This window comes from Schistocerca gregaria, chromosome 2, assembly GCF_023897955.1.
Source record: "Schistocerca gregaria isolate iqSchGreg1 chromosome 2, iqSchGreg1.2, whole genome shotgun sequence".
Lineage (NCBI taxonomy): Eukaryota > Metazoa > Arthropoda > Insecta > Orthoptera > Acrididae > Schistocerca > Schistocerca gregaria.
Genome location: NC_064921.1, coordinates 13771584 through 13793983, shown reverse-complemented (window position 1 = coordinate 13793983; position 22400 = coordinate 13771584). Strand labels below are relative to the sequence as shown.

The following is a 22400-nucleotide window of genomic DNA, read 5'->3' as shown; positions in this document are numbered from 1 at the left end:
GATGACGCGGCGGCCGATCGGTACCGTTGGGCCTTCCAAGGCCTGTTCGGGCGGAGTTTAGTTTAGTTTCAAATAACAGTGTCACGAAATAAGCAAAAGCCGCAGTAATGTATGTTTATTTATCGACAAAAAGTTTCGAACGAGCCATCAGATTCGAGTCACGGAGGTGTCGCCGTGGTTAGCACACTAGACACTGGTTAGGGGGGATGACGGTTCAAATCGCCGCCCAATCATACACATTTTGGGCTTCCGTGATTTTCCTAAGGCGCTCAAGACGAATTCCCAGATGGTTCCTTTGACAAGACCGATGTCCTTACCCATCCTTTCGTAATCCGAGCTTGCGTTCCGTCTCTAACACCCGCGTCGTCGACGGAACTTCCGATTCTGATCTTCCTTCTTCCTTCAAGTCTCGGATACCATTACTTCAGGTTAAGGGAGCTTTTATAGTCTAAAGGAAGTAATGATTATCAGTTAGAGCAGTGGTTCCCAACAGATGGTCCGCGGACCCCCAGAGGTCCGCGAGCTATGCCAGAGGGGTCCGCGAGATGCTATTAGAATAAAAGATATATTAAATATATTTCATATGACATTAGATTTTTGGTTTTGGCCGCTTCCTGCATGAGCAGTTTTAAGCTTGATATATTTTCAATAATGAATATGCCAATGTTTTTTCTAAGTACCAAAAATAGAAAACGTATAAAAAGACTCTTAATCTGGCTTTTTTAGGTACTTGATACTGTGATATGACAAGGTACCAACCATGCTTGATGAGGGGGTCCTCGAGAAAACTTTGTTGGGAACCCCTGAGTTAGAGCATCTGTCACTCATGCGTCCATTACCAATTATTCCATTGGTCACTAGGTGGACAGATCGATAGTCAATTGAACTGTTCCTCATACTGTCTCATCGTAGTTTATGGTACTGCTGTGGTGAGACAGTATGCGGAACAGTGCAATGGACCGACAGTTCGTGCACTTAGTGACTAAAAGAAAAATATGTATAAGACAATGGACGGATGTGTGCGTAATAGATATTGCAAATGATAAAAACTATGCGATTTAAATACTAAAACGTCGCACCAGTTACAATTTCTTCATGCTGAGCACGACACATTTCGAGAATTTATTCTCATTATCAAGTGTGATTACTGCCAGTAACTGACTGGTTCTGTCAATAGAAGGCATCTCTCACACCCAAATTGAACGTTCCGCAGCTTTCTTTGTGTTCCAGTTGGTGCTCTATATGTCTGTCTGTCTGTCTCTGTCTCGTCTCTAGCTCTCTCACCCGCACCCCCTCTCTCTATCTCTCCCTCCCCTCTATCTCTCCCTCCCCCCCCCCCCTCTCTCTCTCTCTCTCTCTCTCTCTCTCTCTCTCTCTCTCTCTCACACACACACACACACACACACACACACACTATTGGAGGAGAGCCTACAAGGCACCATGTTCTCAGAGCCAGCGACAGCCTGCCGTGGGACACGGTTGCGTGCAGTTTTCTGGAGGGTACTTACTCTCCGACGCGCTGGCCGTTCCAGCAGTCTGCCGTGTCTCTGGTCTCAGCGAAGCTCTCGTCGGAACACAGTGACTCGGCTAGGTTGGCGTAGAAGCCGCGGCTCTTTCTTAGGCTCGCCATGAAGGGCTGCAGCTCCGACGATAGCTGATCACTGTCTGGTGCTGTCAACAAACCAAAGCGCATTTATCTTTAGGTACTCGGACTTAGTAGAACTCCATTCTAAATTGTATTTACTGCTTGATTAATATAAAGCACGTCACTCGTGAACTTTGGGGATATTAGTTGGATTGTCTGAAGTCACAGGGAGGGTGTGATATGCCTTGTTGACATCCGAACGTCGCAGCTAGATGCTGGGTGTGGTTAGAGTGTAGACATGATATCTACGCAGTCTGTTACAGACAGTTGTGTACTGAGCGTGACAGTACGTTGCGAGTTAACCGGCTGTGAATGTGGCATGACAACCGAAGCATGAATCCGTCATAGAATATCAGACATTACGGATCGTGATGCGTAGGTCAGCTGATGTTCACTATCAGGGACACAGTGTATTCCCACGCGTAAACCGCCACACAGGAATTCGTCAAATTTTTGACGAACGGGCGTTACTTCTCTTCATACATGGCGGCTGAGGCTCTCCTGACTTGAGAAACCTCTTTCAACTAGGACTCCACGAACACAAATTCTGACACTTCTACACTGAGCTCAGCTACTGGCATGGGCCTGTGAACAACCACACTGGACCCCAGATCAGCGGCGGCGTGTCACGAGTCCCGGCTTGCATCCAGCTCCCACTTGCCAACAAGGTTGTGTCCAGGCAAGTGGTGGCTTGGTGCCCTCCACCTAGCTCAGGGTTTTTGACGATCTAACTCGCCAATGAGACAGATTTCTTGGATGCCCTCCTGAGGAATATGGCACCAAATTCTATCAGCCGGTCCCAAGCCGAATAGCTGCTTTCATAAGGGACAGAGGTGGACCAATGCATAATTGATTTGCTCAGTTTGCGCAGCTCTTTCTACTGGATAAATCATCCAATTTTTCTGAAAATGCAACGATTTGTTTCTCTTTACCCGTACAACACATTTCTCGATTTTCACCCCATGAGAATAATTCTTTCGTTGTGCATTTTCTTTTTTTTTTTTTTTTTGTCTTGAAGTGAATTTTATAAATCTTTCTCTTTTGTCGTAAGTTACGGCTTTTGAGCTCTCAAAATGACAAAAGTTTTACATTTGTATACACATATAGTATATGAAGGTCCAAAATATTTAGGGCCAAAATTATATAAGTGGAAGAGGGTTATACTTTGATAACATCAAGATTAGGACATAATGGGCAGAAATGAATGTTTAGATTTTGATCGACATAAACAAATTACAGTTTATAGCAGCACATTAATCTCATAGCGATTGTTCAAAGAGACGACCATTAATCACACCGGCGCATTACATTTCAACGCGCGCCATAAACTAACCTCTTTGTGTGCAGTAAAATGAGACAGGCAACCAGAACCTATGAAACAGTTGCTGCCTGGATTCTACTGACCTTCCACACCACGTGTGCTTTATGAAACACCATATGAAATAATCTAATGAGGACATACACCTTATATAGAGTAAGGTAAGATGCCAAGGCTAGGTACTTTACGTGAGCACTCATCAATAGCATCTCCGCTTTACAAGTCTGGAGTCGCCTACATTTTTTCGCGTATGACCGGTTCCGCATTTACAAACAACTCATTGTCAAATGTGTGCTTTTCACAAAGTAACTCGTCAGTTGGTTAGATGTGTGGAGCTAATTAGTTCGAGGATAGATCTCAGTATGGATTATTTGTAAAACGAAAACCGGCCATATGAGGAAAAAATGGCGGTGCAAGACTGCTAAATAAAAACCGTTGTTCACACGTCTTCTGTCGAGCCATTTAACTGGGAGAACTGACGCCGTTCACTCTTGCAAGTAGCCTTCTTAAGGCCTCCTTACTGTCTGCTACTTAATATACGCAATTTAGTTATGATGAAGAGTAGGCTGATGTTTAAGAGACTACTCAGGAAGAACCAACATGCAAAGAAATGGAATATGAAAGCACTACACTGTAAATAGATACACCGTAAGTTCTCAGAGACTACAGGTACTGCGATAATGCATAGCTCAGTAGGAAATTCAGCTGAAGAGAAATGAACATCTCTAAAAAGGCAACAGCTGAAGGTGGAAGTAAAAACATAGGTACAAGGAAGGCAACTGCGAGAAAACCAAGAGCAAACAGTTCTGCTGTTCTACGAAAGAAGCAGGTGCAAAAATATTCGGAGAAATTCAGGAATATAGAAATACGTCAGTGAGTTATGAAATAAATACGAAGTGTACGGAAAATAGGAGGAAATGGTTGCATGAAAATTGTGAAGAAAAAAAATAATGATTGTAGGAAGGACTGACGTACAATATAGAAAAGTCAAAACAATCTTCAGCGAAATTGAAAGCAAGGGCGGTAACATTTACAGTGCAATGGGAATTTCACTGTTAACCACAGAGGAGATAGCGGATAGATGGAAAGACTACATTGAAGACCCCTTAGAAGGGAAGACTTGTTTGATGACGTGATGAAAGAAAAAACAAAACTCGACGGGGAAGGAATAAAGGATCCAGTATCGTTGGTGTGTAGAATGTCAGACTTGCGATGTACCATAAGACACATTGAAAAACGTCCTCCAAACAATTCCGAAGACTGCAAAACCCTACAAGTGCGACATTATCTCACATACAGCTTAAGAGCTCGTGCATCCATTTTGTTAATAAGAATAATATGCTGAAGCTTGGAAACGAAAACAGGATCTCATGGATGACGATCAGTTTCGCTTTGGAAACGGTAAATGCATAAGAGAGGCAGTTATATCATTGCGGATGATAATGAAAGCAAGACTCCAGAAAAATGAAATCACGTTCATACGATTAGCCACCACGGAAAAAGCATTCGACAATGTAAAATAGGGAAGACATCCCGCATTCTGAGAAAAATGTGGGCAAGCTGTAGGGAAAGACGAGTGATGTGTAGTATGTGCAAGATACAAGACAGAACAATAAGAATGGGACAAGAAGAACGAAGTTCTCGGTTTAAAAGGGGTGTAAGGGATGTAGTCTTTTACCCCCTCCAGTTCAATTTATATATCGATTAAGCAAATAAAAGAAAGAAAAGGAAGGTTCAAGAATTACAGGACATGCTGAATGGAATGAACAGTCTAATGAGTGCAGAATACTGATTGAGACCAAATCGAAGAAAGACGAAAGCACTGCGAAGGAGCAGAAATGACAAGAACGAGAAACTTAACATCAGTATTTGTGATCACGAAGAAAATGAAGTCATGGAAATCTGCTACCAAGGCAGCAAAATAACCCGTGACGGACGAGGAGGAGGAGGAGATTAGTGTTTAACGCCCCGTCGACAACGGGGTCATTAGAGACGGAGCTCAAGCTCGGGTAAGGGAAGGAAGGGGAAGGAAATAGTCCGCGCCCTTTTAGAGGAACCATCCCGGTATTTGCCTGAAGCGATTTAGGGAAATCACGGAAAATCTAAATCAGAATGGCTGGATACGGGATTGAACCGTCGTCCTCCCGAATGCGAGTCCAGTGTGCTAACCACTGCGCCACCTCGCTCGGTCCTGTGACGGACGAAGCAAGGACGACATCAAGAGACTAGCAATGGGAAACAGTGCATTCCTGGCCAAGATAAGTCTACTAGTATCGAACATAGGCCTTAATTTGACGCCGGTCGGTGTGGCCGAGCGGTTCTAGGCGCTTCAGTCAGGAACCGCGCCACCGCTACGGTCGCAGGTTCGAATCGTGCCTCGGGCATGGATGTATGAAATACTTAAACCTAACTAACCTAAGGACATCACAAAGTTCTATGGGACTGATGACCTCAGATGTTAAGTCCCGTAGTGCTCAGAGCCATTAGAACCATCTGAACCTTAATTTGACGAAGAAATTTCTGAGAATGTAGTATGGAGCACAGCATTTTATGGCACTGTAGCATATACTGGGCGAAAACCGGAACAGAAGAGAATAGAAGCATTTGAGATGTGGTGCTACAGACGAATGTTGAAAATTAGGTGGACTGATAGGGTGAGGAATGAGTAGGTCCTCCGGGGACAGGGCGAGGAAAGGAGTTTATGGAAAACACTGACAAGAAGAAAGGATCGCATGACAGGACCTCTGTTAAGACATCACAGATTAACTTCCACAGTACTAGAGCGTGCTGAATCACGACGTTTGACGGGTGATTACATATTTAATTTTTTCCTCTCTTTTGAAACATAAAAAACCATTTATGGTGTAATGTTTAGAATGTTAATCAGGAAACATTTTTTGATATTCTAGAAAATTATATTTATTTGGTAACGAACTGGCTTTCAGTGTCTTCGGCCATCTTCAGGTCACAAGTGAGTGTAGCAAAGGCAAGTAAAATAGCGTGCGACTTTAAGCAGACGTCATTTCAACAGAAGACACAAAAGGCACATAAAAAATTAATAGTTTCCTATCTATCTTCATTTATCACACGGAAACAGTTACATAAACTACAACAGGAAAAATATAGTTTATGTGGAGATAGAATTAACAGGTTATGAAAAATATAGCCTTCCATGAAAGAAATTGGAGATTAAGAAAGGAGCATACAACTTTTGCAGATCACCTTTTAACACAAAACCACTCATTGATCTAGAATGCGAAGTTTTAAATTCTGATAAGAAAAGAGGGTAAATGATCCTACAGGAAAGCGCAGACATATGACGAAGAATGGCATCTAAGTATTAAATGCCAATACGCATTTTCCTTTTTCCTCTCTGACAATTTTAATGCAGCACTGGCAACTAAAACCTGGTTTAACAATGTTTATTTTTCATCAGTTGTTAGATGTATCTCCAGATGAAAAGCTGCACGTTTCATTTCACAGTTAATGTAACGCAATTTGCGCGACAAAAAAGTAATACTTCACTATGTACAGAAGATACAAAAATGTTGCACATGGAGTGTTTACAAACAGTACCTATAAGTCGCACTTCGTTGTATCAGTGTTTGCGACAATCAGTTGTAACATATTACTATGAAGACATGTAAGTCATGTCACGGCTATGGAATGCGTTGTAACATTGGGAGCAGATTGTCTTACGAACTGTTTTGGAAGTGTAACAGAACTCAACGCGCAGCCTACTCTAGCGTTCTCCAGTAAATTGTGTAAACGAGTAAAAACAGTGAGTAGACGTCGCAAGCGGGCGGGAAACTTGTAAATCAGCCTGTATTCGCAAGAAACAGTACACTGCAGACAGAAGCGAATCGGTGAGCCCGGCAAAGTCATTATCGTCGCTGTCGTTCAACATTGCCTTACTGATCGGCAACATCAGCAACAGTGGCGTCTGATTCTGAAAAACATCTTTTGTTGTACTATACCATGTTTATGGAAGCACTAGTGAAAACTGAAATCCTTTAATTATCACTCTATTTGTTCATTACAGCTGTTATTATTGTGGCTTCGTAACTGTCCTTGTTTATTTTTATCTGTAGTAGGATACAGTAATTTTTGTAAGTTGAGCCACTGGTATAAATAAACTTCCTGATTTGGTAACTGAAAGTGGGTGAACTGGATAGCTTGTGCAGTAACTTTGTAGTTAAAGTTAATTTAAGTTTATGATCTGGTGCGGTGACGACAATAATATCGACATATGTTGGCGTTATTGATCGATTAACAGAAATAATAAATAATAGCGGTAATAATAATTTTGAACTCATCGTTTTACTTGTATTTGCGATGTTGCTGCAAGTGTTGCCTTTTCGTCGACATCAGAAATCTGTGCAGTCGGAACGACTCAGTTAAACCGCAATTAGGTTTCGGAAAGAAATGACACCGTTGTTAAGAAGCGCTGTGGGTCACAGCAGTAAAGTTTATACACTGATCGTAACGGCGCTCGCTCACCGCGAAATACCTCTTGATAGAGACACCCTATTGTATTGCATGTATTAGAGGGATAACGTGAGTGTTGAGATTTTTGAGGCAGGAGAAAAGTTGAGACAACTGGATGGAGCCACGTACTCACCAGGCAAGCTCTGCTGGAACGCAGTGCCGTTGGACCGCACGCCATCGTGTGCAGTGTTCTCGTCCGTAACACCATAGTCCCACATGTGTGGTCCGCACACTCTCTTCACCTGAGAAAGGAATTTGTATGTAGTTAAGGTACAGCTAATAGACATACTTAGGGTACAAGAAATAAGAATGATTAAAAACTTGATTGGAAACTGCTTTAATTATCAGAAGCACAATCTGCAGGTGCGACAATGAAGAACCATCTTCAGACTGGAGAATAATATTGGGGTCGCTTTTGTTCTTACTGTGTAAAAATGATCTTTGATCATATATAAATGATTCAGAAACAATTAGCTTTGCTGAAGATGAAAGTATTGTAATCAAGTCTCATAAAGCTCTACAAGATTGTGTGCTCTGATCAATGAACAAAAAGAAAAATATACCGATTTTAATCATAGAAATGGTAGTGCCGACTGCAGTATCAGTTGCTGGGTAATTGGTTAAGGGTTTAATAGTAATTTTGCAGTGGTAGAAATTTTTTCTTGTGTTTATTTGTTGTATAGTTAGGGTTTTCCCTCTGTAGAATTTGTAGTGTTGTCGAAGTATTTTGATTTTATCTTAGGATAAGAAGTTTTGCATATAATGGAGCTGGGAGTAAGGATGGAAATAAAGTTCTCTTGTAGGTATTGCTTTGGAGAAAATGGAAAGATGACGTGGTTTACACGCAAGTGTTATTTGGAGCTGGAAAATGATTGAGCCCTGAAGGCCGACAGAATTTAAAGCCATGGGTTAGGAATGGAAAGACGAAAGAAGGGAAATTCTGTAACATGTGTAAAGATGGATATTCATAGTTATGTAGCGGGAAACAGTTTTGTGGTTCACTGACAAAGTGTCTGGTACTTATTATATTCAGACGACCGTAGTGGCCGTGCGGTTCTAGGCGGTACAGTCTGCCTCGGGCATGGATGTGTGTGATGTCCTTAGGTCAGTTAGGCTTAATTAGTTCTAAGTTCTAGGCGACTGATGACCTCAGAAGTTAAGTCGCATAGTGCTCAGAGCCATTTGAACTTATTTTAGTGTACAATAAAAAGTGAATATAATATCAGTAGTGTGACCTAATTTACCTTTAGAGATAACAGAAAGTGGCTGTGAGGAGAGAGTAAATAAATAAATAAGTAAATAAAGCCTAATGTCAAAAGTTCATTTGAAGGTGTAAATAAAATTTTATCGAAAACTACTAACTGATGCTCTGCAGATGGACTGTCGGTGAACATAGAAAAGCAGAATACATTCAGTTCTCTACTACAAAGAAACTGATCACACCACTATAAATAATACATTAGAGCGAATAAATAAATATGATACTATGATAAATTTGTATGTGTGAGAACCTGAAATCGCCACGTGTTGCAGATCATTCAAACGACTGAACTCTATTGTGTTACTGGTAAAATCAAATGTAGGAGATGAAAATGTCAAACTTAACTTACTTTTCCTATTCACTAATGTCTTATGGCATTATATTAACTCATAATTGAAAAAAAAGCTTAGAAAACAAAGCAATAAAACGGAACAGCAGATGAAATAACCAGAGAAAATCAAGAACTGAAGGGAATTCGATCGCCGCTCCTTCCGAACCCCGCTCCTTCCGAAGACGTTTACGGTCGTAGATGAACTGCTGAATTCAACTGCCAATCTACTTAGCACATGACTAGGGTTAAGCATGAACAAAGTAAAGCCAAAGAGTAGGTTGTGGTGACCTATCAAATTATTTAAGAAGTGGAAGGATTCTGCTATGCAACAAGAAATATGGCATAAATCGCCGTAAGTAAGCTGTGAGAAACAGACTCACGGAGGGGCAGAAAAGTTTCTCCAAATAAAGATGTGTATTGGTACCAATAGCGAACTTGAAACTGAGGAAGAAGTCCTTCGTCCAGTACTTGGAGAATACGACGCTGAGTCCCAGGAAACTGGGGACAGAGGGAAAACCTCTGCACAAGAAATTGAACGCAAGGGAAATGTGATAATTCAGAATGATATTAACAATTAAAGTGTGACATGATATCAGATACAACGTTTGTAACCTCGGCTAGTGCTGGTCACGGTTGTGAATGTCAGCGTCAGTTTTGTAATTTCCAGGGGACGGGAAGTGATTTCCAACCTGGAGATAACAGGTCGGTCTTCCCTCAATCCCACTAAGTGGCTGCAGGTCAGTGTCGACCGTACTGTTTCCAAAAACGAGAGTTTTCACCCTTTGGGATACAAACTTCTGAGAGTGCGGTAGAATGCAATACCTGACAGCGAGTACTATGGACGATTGAAGTGTCTGTCCACATTCTGCCCTGGAGGCTCACTGACCGAAAGGCCTGCATATAGGGGATTGTATCTCGTGAAGTCAGGTGGGAGGCAGGACGGAAGTCGTGGGCCCTTTTGGGTAGAGTACAGGTTTCAAGAGTATCTCGTATATGTGAAGTAGTTGTTCTGCAATGGAAAAGTGGAAGAGGCAACAGGCACGCTGCCCGCTCACATGCCTGAAGGGCTCAGCTGCTTCTCGATTTCTGCGAGGAAAGATGCGACTATATGAGCGTGCAGTTGCTAGATGGACAGAAGTCACAGAATATGAAGATATCAGCTCGCCAGTCTTAGTATTTGATAACAATGAGGACTTGATGATCACTGTTTTTAGTCGTAAGCCTTCTGATTGGTTTGATGCGGCCCGCTGAGAATTCCTGTAATGTGCCAAACTGTTCATGTCAGAGTAGTACGTACAACCTACGTCCTCAATTATTTTCCAGTATCTGTCATCCTCCACAGTTTCCTTTAGTTATTCTGTCATGTCTTAACAGGTTTCCTACCACCCTGTCCCTTCTTCTTGACAGTTTTCTACATATTCCTTTCCTCGCAGATTCGCTGTCCACATTATTTTCAACATTCTTCGGAAACACCACATCTCAAATGCTTCTATTCTCTTCTTGTCTGTTTTTCCCACAAATCATGTTTCGCTACTATTCAATGCTGTGCTCCAAACGCACATTCTCACAAATTTGTTGCTCAAATTAAGACCTTTTTTGATAGTAGTAGACTCGACCAGGAATTCACTTTGGCCAGTGATAGTCTGCTTTTTATGTCCTTCTTGCTCCGTTCATTATACGTTATTTTGCAGCCTAGGTAGCAGAATTCCTTAACTTCATCTACTTCGTGATCACCAATCCTGATGTTAAGTTTCTCGCTGTTCTCATTTCTGCTACTTCTCATTACTTTCGTCTTTCTTTCATTTACTCTGAGTTATATTCCGTACTCGTTAGGCTGTTCATTCAGTTCAGCAGATCCTGTACTAGGCAAGGTCCTAGTGGAGGTAGTTTGCCATTGCCTTCCTCCAACCGTAATGAGAATGAATGATGATGACGACGACGACACAACAACACCCAGTCATCTCGATGCAGGAAAAATTTCTGACCCTGCCAGGAATCGAACACGGGACCCCGTGCGCGGGAAGCGAGAACGCTACCGCAAGACCACGAGCTACGGGCCCACTGAGGACAGCAATTTCATCAGCGAACCTTATCATTGATATCTTTTTACCTCGAATTTTAATTCCACTCTTTAAACTTCCTTTTATTTCCTTAATTACTTCTTCGGTTTATAGTTTGAACGGTATGGACAAAAATCCACATCCCTGTGTTACACCCTTTTTAATCCGAGCACTTTTTTCTTCGCCTCCCACTCTTGTTGTTCCCTCTTGGTTCTTATACACATTGTATATTACCTGTCTTCCCCTACAGTTACTCCTATTTTTTCAGAATTTCGAACAACTTGCACGATTTTTCATTGTCGACGCTTTTTCGACGTCGACAGATGCTATGAACGTGTCTTGTTTTTTCTTCAGTCTTGCTTCCATTAAATAATCGCCTCCCTGATGCCTTTACCTTTCCTAAACCCAAACTGGTCGTCATCTAACGCATCCTCAATTTTCTTTTCCATTCTTCTGTATACTATTCTTGTCAGCTACTTGGATGCATGAGCTATTAAGCTGACTGTGCGATAATTCTGGAACTTGTTGGCTCTTGCAATCTACGGAATGAACGTTGTCGTTTTCTTGTCATTTCCCCCAGTGATTTTAGAAATTCTAATGGAATGTTGTCTACTCCTCCTGCTTTATTCGATCTTAAGTCTCCCAAAGTTTTTTTCTAAATTTTCTGATTCTAATACTGGATCCTCTATCCCTTCTGTGTCCACTCCTGGTTCTTCGCCTATCACGCCACCAGACAAGACTTACCCCCTCGCAGAAACCTATAGACATCTTCAGTGTACTTTTCCAGCTATTTTATCTCTCCTCTGCATTTAACATTGGAATTCTCCTTGTATTTTTAATGCTACCACTCTTGCTTTTAATTTAATCGAAGGCTGTTTTGATTTTTCTATGTGCTGAGTCAGTCCTTCAGAAGATCATTTCTTTTTTAATTTCTTCATATTTTTTCTGTAACTGTTTCGCCTCAGCTTCCCTACGCTTCTTATTTATTTCATTCCTAATTGACTTGTATTTCTGTATTGCTGAATTTCTCTGAACATTTTTGTACTTCCTTCTTTCATCGATAACTTAATTATTTCTTATGTTAGCCATGGATTCTTCCCAGTTTCCTTCTCGGTACCTGTGGTTTCCTTTCAAACTTTTGTGATTGCTCTTTTTAGAGATGTCTATTCCTCTTTAACTGTAATGCCTACACAGCTATTCCTTATCGCAGTAGCTGTAGCCTCTGAGAACTTCAAGTGTATCCCCTGATTCCTTAATGCTTCCTTATTCCTCTTCTTTGTGCATTAGTTTTTCCTAACTAATCCCTCAAAGTTCAGCCTACTCTTCATCGCTACTAAATTGTGATCTGAGTCTATATCTGCTCCTGGATACGCCTTACAACCAAGTATCAGACTTCGGATTTTCTGCCTGAACGTGTTGTAATCTAATTGAAATCTTTCAGTATCTCCCGAGCTACCCCAAGTATACCTCTTCCTCTTGTGATTCCTGAAAAGAGTATTCGCTATTACTAACTAAAATTAATTGCAGGGTTCAATTAGTCTTTCTCTTCTCTCATTCCTACTACAAAGCCCATATTCTCCCGTAATTCTTTCTAGTCCCCCAAAACTATTAGATATTCATCTCCCCTTTACTTACTAAATTACGCGTTCAATATTCTCATTACTTCCTCTGTTGGCTTGCGACGTCGGGGTGTATACCTGAAGTACCGTTGTCGGTGTTGGTTTGCTGTCGATTCTGATGAGAACAACCCTATCACTGAACTATTCACAGTAACTGACTCTCTTCCATATCTTCCTATTCATAACGAACCTTGCTCCCGTTATACAATTTTCTGCTGTTGTTGGTATTACCCTATTATCATTTGACCAGAAATTCTTGTCCTGTTTGACTTCACCAACCGCCACTACATCTAGCCTGGACCTTAGTATTTACCTTTCCAGATTTTCAGGCTTCCCTACCATGTTCAAACTTAGGGCATTCCACGACCCTACTGGTAGAACGTTATTCTTCCGTTGATTATCCTGTCTTTTTCTCATTGTCACAACCCACTTGAAAGTCCCCTCTGGTGATCCGAATTTGCCAATTGAGAGACCATCATGAACTTTTTGAATTACAATCAACTCGTAAGGTGGATACAACAGTGGCTTCCATTGCCTTCTGCATCCTCATGCTGTTGATCATGACTGATTCTTCTGTCTTTAAGGGTAGTTTTCCACCGCACGGAGATGAGAGTGCTCTTCTTAACCTCTGGCCGCTCCTTCGCTCACTTTGTAAAGGCAGTTGTCAGAATGAGGGTGACTTCTTGTCCCGGTGGTCTTCGGCGGCCATTTTTGATGATTTTGAAGCAAAATTTAGACTACGATGGAGTTCGAACCTGGGCCCGAGGACGTTTTATTTACTAATCGAAAACGCCACCCCTTTACCACGGGTGTTACAAATGACATAAAATCAATTTTTTCCATTGGAAAATTCTGGTGGTTTTGGATGTGCCTTTGTCCTTTCTAATTCAGTATGTTATCCTGTATTACTGACTATTTACGGTTCTCGTTTTCCAATCCAGTGGTCGTATCTCAGGGACAATTTAAATTAGTTGGAGTGCTACAGGGTACTGATTACCGCTATAAAAGAAGTGAATATTTAACACCTTCAGGACTGGCCTCATTCATCGTGGATGTGACATCTATGTGTGTAATGTTTCATTTGAAAAGATTTTACGTGGTTTATCTGTTCTTAAGAACCTTATTACGAAGTACTGAAATTAACAGAGATATAAAATGTTTTAGTGAATATTATTTTTATTCCGAAAAAAACTAGTAGCCAGAATTTTTACTCACAACTTGTCTGAGTGTAGTATGTTTTGAAGCGCTCACTCAAGCAAAGAGCTGCATTACAACTTGAACCTCACGAGGACAACTTCAACTTTTGTAGTCCTGTCTTCCTCAGTTGACTGTAATATTACGGCATAGTGATAATTTTTATTTTATGGACCATCCGAGAACAACTGAATAAAACACAATTTTAGTGTCACACGCGTTTCGCCATTATTTTGTGCAATACATCTTCAGTTGCCTGGAATATGTACATATGTTTGCTATTTAATTTACATTTTGGTCACTGTACCTATAGGTGGTTGGTATTCCCTATTAAGTAGTAATATTTTGAACTGTATTTACAGGTTGCGTGGACGAGTTTCTATGTATTACGCTCCAGTTGCATTTTTGGAAAGGGAGCATCAACGCGGCACGCCTTGACAGAGAATCCTAGGAAGTTCTGGTCTTACGTTAAATCAGTAAGTGGTTCGAAACAGCATATCCCGACACTTTGGGCTGATAATGGCATTGAAACAGAGGATGACACACCTAAAGCTGAAACAATAAACACCTTTTTCCATAGCAGTTTCACAGAGGAAGACAGCACTGCAGTTCCTTCTATAAATCCTCACACGAACGGAGAAATGGCTGACATCGAAATAAGCGTCCAAGGAATAGAAAAGCAACTGAAATCACTCAACAGAGGAAAGTCCACTGGACCTGACGGAATACCAATTTCGATTCTACACCGAGTACGCGAAAGAACTTGCCCCCTTCTATCAGCCGTGTACGGCAAATGTCTAGAGGAACTTCAGGTTCCAAATCAATGGAAAAGAGCACAGGTAGTTCCAGTTTTTAAGAAGGGTCGCCGAGCAGATGCGCAAAACTATATGCCTATATCTCTGACATCGATCTGTTGTACAATTATAGAAATTTTGCTCGCGTATCATGTCATTTCTAGAAACCCAGAATCTACTCTGTAGGAACCAACATGGATTCCGGTAACAGCGATCGTGTGAAACCCACTCTTTTTATTTGCTCATGAGACCCAGAAAATATTAGATACAGGCTCCCAGGTAGATGCCATTTTCCTTGATTTCCGGAAGGCGTTCGATACAGTTCCGCACTGTCGCCTGATAAAGTAAGAGTCTACGGAATATCAGATCAGCTTTGTGGCTGTATTGAAGAGTTTTTAGCAAACGGAACACAGCATGTTGTTCTCAATGGAGAGACGTCTACAGACGTTAAAGTAACCTCTGGCGTGCCACAGGGGAGTGTTATGGGACCATTGCTTTTCACAATATAAATAAATGACCTAGTAGATAGTGTCGGAAGTTCCATGCGGATTTTCGCGGATGATGCTGTAGTATACAGAGAAGTTGCAGCATTAGAAAATTGCAGCGAAATTCAGGAAGATCTGCAGCGGATAGGCACTTAGTACAGGGAGTGGCAACTGACCCTTAACGTAGACAAATGTAATGTATTGCGAATACATAGATAGAAGGATCCTTTATTGTATGATTATATGATAGCGGAACAAACACTGGTGGCAGTTACTTCTGTAAAATATCTGGGAGTATGCGTGCGGAACGATTTGAAGTGGAATGATCATAAAAAATTAATTGTTGGTAAGTCGGGTACCAGGTTGAGATTCATTGGGAGAGTCCTTAGAAAATGATCAACAAAGGAGATGGCTTACAAAACACTCGTTCGACCTGTACTTGAGTATTGCTAATCAGTGCTGTACCAGGTCGGGTTGACAGAGGAGATAGAGAAGAACCAAAAAAGAGCGGCGCGTTTCGTCACAGGGTTATTTGGTAAGCGTGAAAGCGCTATGGACATGTTTAGCAAAGTCAAGTGGCAGACTCTGCAGGAGAGGCGCTCTGCATCATGGTGTAGCTTGCTCTCCAGGTTTCGAGAGGGTGCGTATCTGGATGAGGTATCGAATATATTGCTTCGCCCTGCTTATAGCTCCCGAGGAGATCAAGAATGTAAAATTAGAGAGAGATTCGAGCTCGCACTGAGGCTTTCCGCCAGTCGTTCTTCCCGCGGACCATAGGCGTCTGGAACAGGAAAAGGAGGTAATGACAGTGGCACGTAAAGTGCCCTCCGCCACACACCGTTGGGTGTCTTGCGGAGTACAAATGTAGATGTAGATGTACTGGGGCACCCTCACCCTCGTGCTGTTGGACGACAATGCAAATCCGTACAGATGAAGGCTCACAGAGGATCGGACTCGGCGCTTCGGATGGGAGTAATTGGATCACCGGACCTAAAGCCCCGATCTTACGCCATCAGTCTTTGACTTGTGACCTGCATTGAAAGCTGCACTCTCAGGACGTCACTTCCAAAACTATTCTGATATGCAGCTGACAGTGGGGTAATTCCTGGAATCACAGGGCATCGAGCTTTAGCACTGTAGTTTTTTGAAACTGACTGCATCCTACGAAAGATTTCTCAATGTTGGTGGAGACTATGTCGAAAACTAGCGAAAGATGTATAGTTTATGATGCTATGTTGCATTTGTTTTTGGGGATAAAGTTCCCGTGTGAAAAACAGTGACGAAACTTACCTTCGGAACGCCCCCCGTCTACAAGTGCAAATGCTGTAGTGACAACTCTTATTTTGAAGAGGAGCGGACATTAGGGTTTACTTCCGGACGAGCTCCACAGAGGTTGAGCACACTTTCCACCTGAACAGTAATGTAGCAACGGGAAGTTTGGAAAGCAGGAGACGAGGTACTGGCGGAAGTAAAGCTGTGAGGACGGAGCGTGAGTCGTGCTTGGTAGCTCAGATGGTAGATCACTTGCCCGTGAAAGGTCCCGAGTTCGAGTATCGGTCCGGCAATCAGTTTTAATCTGCCAAGAAGTTTCAATTTAGCAAGAAGTCGACGGTTGCCTTTTCCAAGGAGTCTCACGAGAAGGATTAAGGGAAAAAGTAGAGAACCTCATTCTTGATCGGCGGACGCCACTTTAAGGCTTCTCCTAGCAAATGGTAGTGCACTGTCCTAACCAGAGAGTCACTTCGTACATGTTATTTTGCTAGTGAGGACATCGCGGTACTTAAGCCGCTACAAAAACGTAAGAGAACCACGTCCAACATGAACCACATCGTCAACGCACAAAGGGTTAAACACGACATTATGTCGTCGGTGCACACGTCGACTTTACCATTTACGGAGCCAAATTCGCGACTCTTCAGACCACGCTATACCCTACGTCTCCAGTCAGCTACTGTTCCGTTTCTGTACCGTTTGTGAGCCACTCACACTACCTACGCCTCATCGACAGCGCGAGCCCACACCTTCCCCGGCGGTCGCTGAGCAGCCTCTTTCTGGCGTCTCGCGAGAGGGCTTGCGAGCGAGCAGCGGCCGTGACAACACTCAGCTGCTCTAACTCTCGGTCAGGTCCGTCTTGCCGCTGGCTGGGGAACCAAGTTCCTGAGCAACCAGAAATGATCGTTCCGTGGGACTGTAAACGGACAAGCATTTCTTGCCGTCGCGCTGACTTGTGAGCGGGCCTTTGAACTGATAGGCTCACACGACGGCAGAGTTCGAACACGACCTTGGTTCACCTCTGCTGTTTGGTCCGTGGGTCTACGAACAGAACGAAGCAGCGGACGCAGATAGATTTGTTTGCTGCGCATCTTTTTGCTCCTGTGGCGTGCTTGCGCTCAGTGAATTAAGCGTACCCATTTTCAAGGGAAGTGTACCGGTAGTGTCGTTACAGGGTTGTTTTGACGACGTGCGACTGCAGCGCTTCCCTTCTGACGCGTACGTGATTAACAAGTGTAAGACACATTTCATAGCCCATTGGACTCGTTTCTATTGGCCACATTTATGTTTGCTGGGTGTGATGAAGTCGTCTCGTTTATCATGAGCCAGTTGAGTCTTTAGGGCTCTAAGTCATTGGCACATTTGTAAAGCATTTGTTGAAATAGTGTTAAATATTATCTTCCAATTTAAAGTGTAAATTCTATTTGCCCAATAATTGCCATTTCTAAAGCTTCTGTGTAATGAGGGCATTTGCTCGAAGTTTACAGTTACTGAAAAATATTATTGAATGTGTACTGTGGATTTGTTTGAATTTCAGTATTTTGATTCATTTGTTCGTGCAGTGGCCGGAGCCCCATTTTCTTAATCGTTCTTATAATTTGTTCTGCTCTCACTCGTTCCCATAATCATACATTATGACGGCTCACTAGTTGATCAGGGCTGATTCTTGATCCCACTTGACTGCTGCTTTTCATCGATATATCTAATAAAAATTTTTTTCTAGATTTTAGTATTGTATGTCTGATACAGTTTCAACCAGGAGCAACGAAGGCTACAACTAATTTCATCTCACCTATACATAATTCCTGCAATTGTGTTATTGATATCTTAATCGATTTAACCTGTTGCCCATTTGCTTAAATAGTGTTTTAATACAGAAGTCTTTTTGCTAAATTATTATTACTCACTAACTAGCGTTTTCAGTCTTTCAGAGCTTTTAAAAAAAATTCTTTGATGTACGATAGTCATTCATCCTGCTGCTGCTGCAAGCAAGCTTTTCGTAAAAAAGCAAACTGGATTAAGTGAATTTTTATAGTAATTCTAAGAACTTTTTTCAAATAAACGCCTTTCTCGTACAAACGTCAAGTTTTGTTTCCCAGCACCTTACCGCTGCAAGCTCCCCGGTAGCTGCGCCATTCCACTTCGGTGCAATGAAGACGTGCATCGTAATGTGCGTCTGTGAACAATTGCATATTGCGATATACCCATCCCTGAATAATTATTTACGCAGTTCCCCTCGCATTGTTCCCTCGGAAACTGGTGCTGCGTTCAAGGACGCGAACAGTTCCTGTTAGGTTTGAAATCGACTCTCAGTGTAAGACGTTTGACTCGCCTGTTTTCCCCTTCAGTTACAGTCTCTTTAGTACCACTGTTTTTGTGGTGTGTTACGTCGCTGTAAGTGATACACCATTCGTTGTAGACATGCTCTGTAACTTATGGTGGCTATTGTGAAAGTCACAGTCGGTTTACCGGTTTCCGGGGCACGGGGTCTGTTCTCCGGTCTTTCCTTAATCCAGATAAATGGTCGAGTCTGACCCCCTGACCCAACCCGGCTACTTTCAGAGGCGAGTGACTTCCACAGAATGGTAGTGTTTTCTAATACCCTTGCTAAGCGAAGCTGCTCAGTGTTGGCAGAATGCAGCACATAACAGCAATTACTATACGTGCCAGCACGAAATGGCTAACAGAAATGCCTACATTCGACTCTGGAATCTGACTGGCCGAAAGTCTACCTGTTAAAAGAATTTCGTGGAGTGATTTTAGTAGCTCACAAAACGGCGAACAGCCGACAGCGCTCGTGAGGGCATGTGGGAATTGGTGGTCCCTGAGGGGCAGAGCTGAGGTATTAAGCGTTGAAAGGGAGTTATGGTCAGTGATAAGTGAACTTCTACTACAGTGAAAGAGGAAGCAAGTGCTTTTTCAGAGCGTGTGTGTGAACGGCTTAGTTGTTTTCCAGTTTTTGTGAGTAAGGGTCTAGCACAATATTGGAGCACGCTAGATATACAGTGGTTTCGCGTCAGAACTCGAAGGCGTCAGTTAGCTGCAGAAAGTGTTTGATAACAACGAGACCCAGTTGTCGAGGTCTTACGCGTTGTGTATTACATTTTTCTTTGTGGCAACGTGTGGTGTTTTTGTGTGGGTCCTCCTCCGTTTTAACTTTACACATCAAGTTTGGCTTATGGCGGAGATGCTAGACTGATTCCGCCGCTCTTTTCTCAATGCAGCCGTCTGATTTGAGTTTATTGAAAGCACCTGTAATGCTACTGGGTGGTGATTAGTAACATAGGAGTAGTGACAAATCTAACGCTTCTAGCAGATCAAAGGTAGGTTGCCGACCATATTTAGACTCTCGGTGATTTCGGTGTTTGTTAGTTGTGATTCATTCGATATTGCTTATAGCAGTAACTCTCAGCTTAACCGCACCATCAGATTGAAAGTTCTTGTAGAACATTGTACTTGTGGTCATTAATTGTACAGTTATCAAACTTTAGTGCTTTTGTTTTACTAAAATGGTTACGTTAAGTAAGTGCTAGCGCGGAATATGTAGACAATCTGTATGTTCTCGCTGAATTTCCTGTCCCACGTAATTTATTTGAAACTCCTAATTTACAAAGTGAGATTATTGAAAAGGACCATAATGCTACCTCTACCTTATTTATTTACTTGCACATGAAGTTCCGTAGGACCAAATTGAGATGCAAATCTCCAAGGTCATGGAAAGTGTCAGTATATGATATTATAACATAAAACTAATAACAGATAAAAATAATTTTTTATGAACCCGAAAAAAGTCAAGTCATAGGTTTAAGTAAACGCAATCAACAATACAACAAGAATCAGCTTAATTTTTCAAGGAACTCCTCGACAGAATAGAAGGAGTGACCCATGAGGAAACTCTTCAGTGCAAGCGCTTATTGGCCTTCGCGTTGACGGTTGGTTGTTGCATGTTCTGATGGATATCGTGCCAAATTATGTCAAATTGATGCGTTAGATCCTCAAAATCCCGAGCTGGTTAGAGGGCTCCGCCCATAACGCTCCAATCCGGCAACCTTGCCGGCCGAGATAGCGTCTGGCAAGCACGGAGGCAAGCAGTAGAAGCTCTCGCCGTGTGCGGGCGGCCATTATCTTTCTGAAAATGTTGTTCCAGGATGGCTTCCCATGAAGAGGAACAAAGCGGGGCGTGGAATGTAGTCGACGTACCGCTGTGAAGCAATGGTGCCACAGATTACAATCCAAGGGGACCGGCTATGAAAAGAAATCACACCACAGATCATTACTCCCAGTTGTCGACCACACGGCTGGCAGTGCTCGGTCCGTACCCCACCACTGTTCGGACCGTCTCTAGACTCGTCTTCGCTGGTCATCAAGGCTCATTTCCAAATGGAACTCATCGCTGAAAACAATTCTACTCTAATCGATAAGATTCAAGACCGATGGCCATCAGTGGCGCCCGCAGTTCGTGGCCGTGCGGCAGCGTTCTCGCTTCCCACGCACGGGTTCCCGGGTTCGATTCCCGGCGGGGTCAGGGATTTTCTCTGCCTCGTGATGGCTGGGTGTTGTGTGCTGTCCTTAGGTTAGTTAGGTTTAAGTAGTTCTAAGTTCTAGGGAACTGATGACCATAGATGTTAAGTCCCATAGTGCTCAGAGCCATTTTGTCATCAGCGGCACCCTTACAACACACCGATACGTAGCCGGTATTCTACGCCCGGTTTCGCTGCCCTTCGTGGCAAGTAATCATGGGCTTCAGTTTTAGCAAGATAATACCCGCCCGTACATAGCGAGAGTTTCTATTGCTCGCCTCCGTGCTTGGCAAATACTACCTTGGTGACCGGATCTTTCTCCACTTTTGAACGATTGGAACATTATGGGCAGTGTCCTCCAACCAGCTCAGAATTCTGACAGTCTAACTCGCCATTTGGACAGAATGCGGCACGATATCCCTCAGAAAGATATCGAAACCGAAAAACATCTTGAATTACGGCCAGAGGTCAACCAACGTGTTACTGATTTGCTCGATATGAGAAGCTCTTTCTCTTAAATAAATCATCCAGTTTTCTGAAATTGTAATCATTTGTACATTTTTTTCTGCTTGAGTATATTTTGTGCAATGACGTTAAGTTTCGGCTTCAAAGTAAAGAATGGCTGTTGTTGTAACCGCAGAAAAGCCAAGTCTAAATGCAGTTGTTCTCAGACGATACACCAGAAATCATACGCAGAGATAGAGTTAACAGGGGACGCCAGGCGTGTCAGAGGGGTCACAAAAGATAACGACGCAGCCAGATAGCCGAGGCGGCAGTCCAAGCGGCCAGGCAGCTGCGCGTGATAAGCAAGGAAGCAGACTCAGATATTAAGATAAACAGGGTGCTCTGGGCAGGTCCCTTAATAAACAATAACTTGCAGTATCAACACTCTTGGCTAGAGGGAGAAGTCTGGGAGCGGAGAGAGAAAGAAAGAGGGCTCTAGGTGGGGACCGCACTACGTCATGAGGAGCCAATGAAGGGCTCAGGACGCAGTGCGTGACCATATAGGGAGAGGCCCCTCTACCCCTCCACCCAGCTTCTGAAGAAAAGTACTGAAGTTAATACTAAAACAATCCCTAATAAGGAAAAGTTGCACTCGACGCTACGTCATGCCAAGCGCTGGCGGGGTCGAAGGGGAAGAGCTAACAAAACTCGGAGGCACGCCGCTCCGGGGATCTCTCTCTCTCTCTCTCTCTCGGGTTTAGGCAGCGACGGTAGTCAGCGTGAGTAGCAGCCGACTTGGGCTGAGGGCGGGCTGCAGGCAGACAGTTGGAGATAGTCGCCGATGAGCGTTTAGGCAGCGACCGCGGGACTCTGACTTAGGGTGCTAGTGTGGGCAGCAAAGTGCTGGAAAGTTCTATCAGGCAGCCAGAACGGTGGAAGTCAGTCACCGTCTCTGTAATGGGCTTGGCT

The 22400-nt window shown here is 42.9% G+C and overlaps 1 protein-coding gene across 1 annotated transcript in view; it reads right to left on the bottom strand.

Moving 5' to 3' along the window:
- Nucleotides 1-22400, bottom strand: part of LOC126332375 (uncharacterized) — a 212478-nt gene that overhangs the window by 52506 nt on the left and 137572 nt on the right. Inside the window, exon 4 of the mRNA XM_049996577.1 lies at nucleotides 7585-7693. Coding sequence (XP_049852534.1) covers nucleotides 7585-7693 — 109 coding nt within the window. The remainder of the gene's footprint in view (nucleotides 1-7584; nucleotides 7694-22400) is intronic.